Source organism: Arachis ipaensis, chromosome B07 (genome assembly GCF_000816755.2).
Source record: "Arachis ipaensis cultivar K30076 chromosome B07, Araip1.1, whole genome shotgun sequence".
Lineage (NCBI taxonomy): Eukaryota > Viridiplantae > Streptophyta > Magnoliopsida > Fabales > Fabaceae > Arachis > Arachis ipaensis.
The window spans coordinates 124,453,712-124,458,697 of record NC_029791.2 but is presented as its reverse complement, the minus strand read 5'-3'; the positions used below and the strand labels follow the sequence as shown (position 1 = coordinate 124,458,697).

The following is a 4,986-nucleotide window of genomic DNA, read 5'->3' as shown; positions in this document are numbered from 1 at the left end:
CCAAGTGGAAGGTATACAAGTTAATAACCACTTTCAAGTTTCAATCACTTTTTTTTTTTTAAATAAAAAGAAACTTTAGATTTCAGCTACCGTTGATTTTGCAGAGACAACAAGAATTGGTTTACATCATTGTGTATGATATTCTTTTCGGCCAGGTTAGGGGTTTCTACTTTCTGAGTTCTCTTTGCCATTTTATTTCACAGTTTACTATTCATTCATGGTTTGATTTATATGAGGTAATTATGTGAGTAGATTTCAGTGAACATGTATTTGTAGGCAGTTGCAGTGGCTGGTGATGCAGAGAAGTATCTCATGCGACATAAGAACGCACTACAATCCACTTTGAAACAGCTTTTGTTACGGAGAAATGTGAAGAACGTTGAACAGTTGATTGCTCTGAATCAGCTTCCTGGTTTGTTGTCATATCTACAAAATGCACTCTTTTCAAATATGGTCTAATTTTCTATGGGTGCATAGTTTACTCAGGAGATTCCTTGTTCTTATGCAGATGTTTCCCTGCCTCGTTATGTTCGCGTCAATACGCTCAAGCTGGATGTCGATTCTGCCTTACTTGAGCTTAAGGAAAAGTACTCGGTAATTTCGTCAAAATCTTTTTCATAGATGAATTCATAAAATGTTAGTAGCTATACTTCATTTGTTTGAATGTATGCTCACTTAACTTTGATGTGTCAAAATAGGTTGAAAAAGATGATTTACTGCCTGACTTGCTGATACTCCCACCGGGCACTGATTTGCATGATCATCCCCTTGTCAACAATGGAAGTATCTTTATGCAAGTAGGAATTTACCCTTCCTCCCTCCCTCATTCCTTTTCTAATAAAAACATATAGTGAATAAATTCCATGGGATAAACATGGCAGTGTTTGGTATCCATTATTATTGGTAGCCCTTTAACTAACATTGGGACAAACCTATGTTAAGGGTAAGGCGAGTTCCATGGTAGCACCGGCCCTCAACCCTGAACCAGGATGGGAGGTGAGTTTCTGCATTACATACAATGATTTAAAGAAGTTTAACTTGTGATACAAATTTTAATCCACTGGTAGGTGCTCTCCACTCTATGCCCTCTCTAATCGTCTAGGCTCTAACAAAGGTTGAAGAAAGTGAAATAGGTATATTTTAATCAATGTTGACAGAAGTTTATATGGGTCAAGTCCTTTTAAGATAAGTAGCATCCCGTTGGAAATTTAGGATATCATATAAAATATCATTTTTGTTACCTAGTCAAAAAATTTTTACTAGTTAGTTTATGGTAAAACATCATCGAAGTCATATAGGGAACCCCACTCCAACCTAGTTTTTAGGAAAGACAAATGTGAATTGCATATTCGACGTTTAGGTAATACTTCTTACAATCCTATCTAATCTTGCCCTTTAAATGTATTTCAAGGTTATTGATGCATGTGCTGCTCCAGGAAACAAAACTGTCCACCTAGCCGCCCTTATGAAGAGGAAGGGTAGGATTATAGCATGTGAACTGAATAAACAAAGGATTAAGCGTTTGAAAGAGACTATCAAACTATCCGGGGCTTCTAGTATCCTTTAATGTTTCTAAAATCTGAGGCTTTTAATCTGGTAACCGGCATGGCCCTTATGATGTCATAATTGTTGACACTAATTTTACTTAATCACTTGTGCTAACTAGTCATGTGCATTGCTTTTTCCGCATTTATATCATGGTGCCTTCATGGTAGTGAGAGAATATAATTATACAAATGAATTGTCAGTGTTGCAATCGCTCAAACTTAACCCAAGTTCAGACATACATGTTCTCAATGAGGATTTCTTGAACATAGATCCCAAGGCACCTTCATATTCTAAGGTGGGGTTTTTTCCTGATCTCTAGTTTTGGGTTCTTATATTTCATTTGGCGTATAGTGGAATGACCTAACTAGTTTGACCGGTTGCTGTATTCATCTATTCATTTTCATCTGCGGACTTTAGTTATTATCATATTTATCTTTGCAGGTGAAGGCTATTCTTTTGGATCCTTCCTGTTCTGGTTCTGGTACTGCTGCTTCAAGATTAGACCATCTGCTCCCATCTAAAGCAGCAGGTTACATTTAGTTCTACCTTCTATATTTAAATTGTATCTACAGAGCTATCAACTTCTGCACATAATAATATACCTCTGAATGAGGTCAAATTCTCCAATTAGCATGCTATATTAGATTTCTAGATCATGAATAAGCTGTGCAATGGCTTGTTTGTAGCACTCCAGAACTCAGGTTTCAACTTGCTACAATTCAAGGAGAGCATTCTCTTTATAATTGTCAACTTTTGATTGCAATAGGTCAGGATACCGATATGGAAAGATTGAACAAGCTTGCAGCTTTCCAGAGAAAGGCTCTGCAGCATGCTTTAAGCTGTGAGTTAGAATCCTTCCTTGATTTCTGCCGTAGATATTAATATAGATTTTAACACCATCTTGCATGTTCCCAGTTCCAGCAGTTGAAAAAATTGTGTATAGCACATGTTCAATCAACCAAATTGAGAATGAAGATGTCATCAAATCTGTTCTTCCCATTGCCGAATCACATGGATTTGAACTTGTGAATCCCTTCGCTGAATGGCACTGTCGTGGCCTACCTGTGTTTAAAGGCTGTAAGCACACCACCCTTATGCTGTTGTTAAATGTCAACCTACTCTTGAGGTTTTAACTATCAACTCTGCTTGTTCTTCCGTACCACAAACAGCTGAAAACTTGGTTCGGACAGATCCTGCCGCAGACGGCGAGGGCTTCTTCATTGCTCTGTTTGCCAAGAAGAAAAATGTGCAAAAGAAGAAGAAACACTTCTTTCCCCGCATTCATACTGATCCTTTCAGAACCTGGTTGTATTACCGGCTCAACGGCCCTTGATCCCGTTGGTGGTTACAATTCAAGAGTTGGACAATACAGTGAAGACACAAAATGTGACATTCTTTAAGTCGATGCCAATCTCCCTAAAACAAAACATGCTGTACATACAAAATTTTGGCGATTCTGATTTCTGAGATGTTTTAGAATTGGAAACAAAACATATTTCAATGAAACTCGGTTGTTACACTTATTTCATTGCGCTGCGGTTTTAAAAATAAGCTTTCTTTTAAAACTTTGGCTCTTTAGTAGTTAATATTTTTAGAATAAAGTTACAAATTCAAACATTAATCTTTAAAAAAATATATTAATAAAGTTCTCAGAATAAAAAATACAAACATTATTTTTAAATTAATCTCAATTTAATATCTTATTCCCTGTTCCTAATCAACTTCTAAACCGATTATTAATATCGCAAAAAGCTGGTACATTACCAAGATCGGTAAATAACAGAAGGATGTAAGAAACAAGATGGACAATCATATGCATTAACAAACATCATATAAAATGATCACATCAAATGATCATATTTCCAGTCATCACAACCAAGAGGCATACACAGAACCTAAAAAGAAAGGGGGGAAAAAAAAGCACAAAACACAAAGATGATGACGATGAGGAAGAAGGAAACCCTAGATAGTTATTTAAAATGGCCGTGAAAACCGCAGACTCAAGCAATCTTAACCTCAATAGTCTTAGGCTTCTTAGGCTCAGGAGGAGGAAGCTTCTGAACGGTGACGGTGAGAACTCCGTCTTGACACACAGCAGAAATAGCATCAGTGTTTGCATTCTCCGGTAACACAAACTTGCGCATGAATTTTCCAACCCTCCTCTCCATCCTCAAATACTTAGCACCTTCTTTCTCTTCGTCCCTCTTCCTCTCGCCGCTGATGATCAGAACGTTGTCGTCCTCCACCTGAACCTTAATGTCACCGGACTTCAGTCCCGGCATGTCGATCACGAACACGTACGACTGAGGATACTCCTTCACGTCGGCCGGAGTAGCCGCCATCGCCTTCGCGTCACGCACGTAGGTCCTTGTGGGAGCGTTGATGTTCTTGGCGTCGGCATTGTCGTCGCTCATATCCATCATGTGGTGAATGGTGCTCAGCAATGGAGAATCGAGTCCCATCAACCTGAAATCCATGGCGAATTTTGTTGTTTCTTTGAAGATTTTGTTTGTTTCTATGCAGTGAGAAGAACGTGACAGGTTTGGATATATTTATATAAGGTGAGAGAAGAAGAAAATAGGAGGTTCTGGAGACGAAAAGAAGTTCTGGGAGGTTCGTTTCGTAACTTCCCCCATGCTTCTAGTAGGATCCAGAACACAGCACTTCCTCTATGGACTCATGTGTCATGACTCATCCAAAATCCATAATTCCAATTAGATATTTATTTTTGGGTCATTTGACAATATCATATTTCTGGGATCCGATTTTTTCTATTTTAAAAGCCCATCTCCTACCTATCTGGCTGTCTCACCTATTACATAGTGGATCAAGATAATTAAAATTAACTAATTGCAAACAATTATTCATTTTGAAGGGTTTTTTTTTATTGTTTATTTATTGAATAATTGAGGTGAATAGCGAGTATGTTGTGGTGTCAAATATTTTGTATAGACATTTTAATAAATTTTAATAAAAAATTTCTCTTTCATATAACCATGAACCATCTCATGAAATGGGGCGGAACCTAGATTTGTATTGGACTTCTTTGCTTGAGAATAGAGTGGGCTATATATCCGCTCAGAGAAAGTACAGGGAGTCAATGAAATATTTGTACAATTTGTACAATAGAGATTTAAGGATATCCAATTTAGTATTAGAGATATAATTATTAGTGTTACCTTTTTCTATCGGTTGAAACTTTTGAGATGAGTGATATTGTATCAGAACTCTATATCCAAAAGATTAAGAGTATCCGATTGGTTATTTTGGATAGTATGGGTGATGTTCATTTTTTAACTCAATAGTCCATTGTACACATTGTACAAATATTTCATTGACTCTCTAGCAAGACTCATCCGCTTATTTAAAAAACAATTTCTACTTTTTTTTAGATATGATTTAATTTTATATAAAATTAAAAAGATATTAATTAAGATA

General features: G+C 36.8%; 2 protein-coding genes across 2 annotated transcripts in view; one reads left to right on the top strand and one right to left on the bottom strand.

Moving 5' to 3' along the window:
• The window catches only part of LOC107606292 (probable 28S rRNA (cytosine-C(5))-methyltransferase), a 3,410-nt gene extending 334 nt beyond the window's left edge, over positions 1-3,076 (top strand). The window contains exons 2-13 of the mRNA XM_021107998.1: positions 6-11; positions 80-155; positions 277-412; positions 509-594; positions 699-797; positions 943-996; positions 1,412-1,556; positions 1,782-1,843; positions 1,990-2,077; positions 2,315-2,389; positions 2,464-2,625; positions 2,718-3,076. Coding sequence (XP_020963657.1) covers positions 6-11; positions 80-155; positions 277-412; positions 509-594; positions 699-797; positions 943-996; positions 1,412-1,556; positions 1,782-1,843; positions 1,990-2,077; positions 2,315-2,389; positions 2,464-2,625; positions 2,718-2,881 — 1,153 coding nt within the window. The 3' untranslated portion in view covers positions 2,882-3,076. The remainder of the gene's footprint in view (positions 1-5; positions 12-79; positions 156-276; positions 413-508; positions 595-698; positions 798-942; positions 997-1,411; positions 1,557-1,781; positions 1,844-1,989; positions 2,078-2,314; positions 2,390-2,463; positions 2,626-2,717) is intronic.
• LOC107606291 (17.9 kDa class II heat shock protein) lies at positions 3,339-4,175 on the bottom strand. Its single transcript, XM_016308333.2, has one exon. It carries the CDS (start codon positions 4,023-4,025, stop codon positions 3,549-3,551), a length of 477 nt encoding a protein of 158 aa, XP_016163819.1. The 5' UTR covers positions 4,026-4,175; the 3' UTR covers positions 3,339-3,548.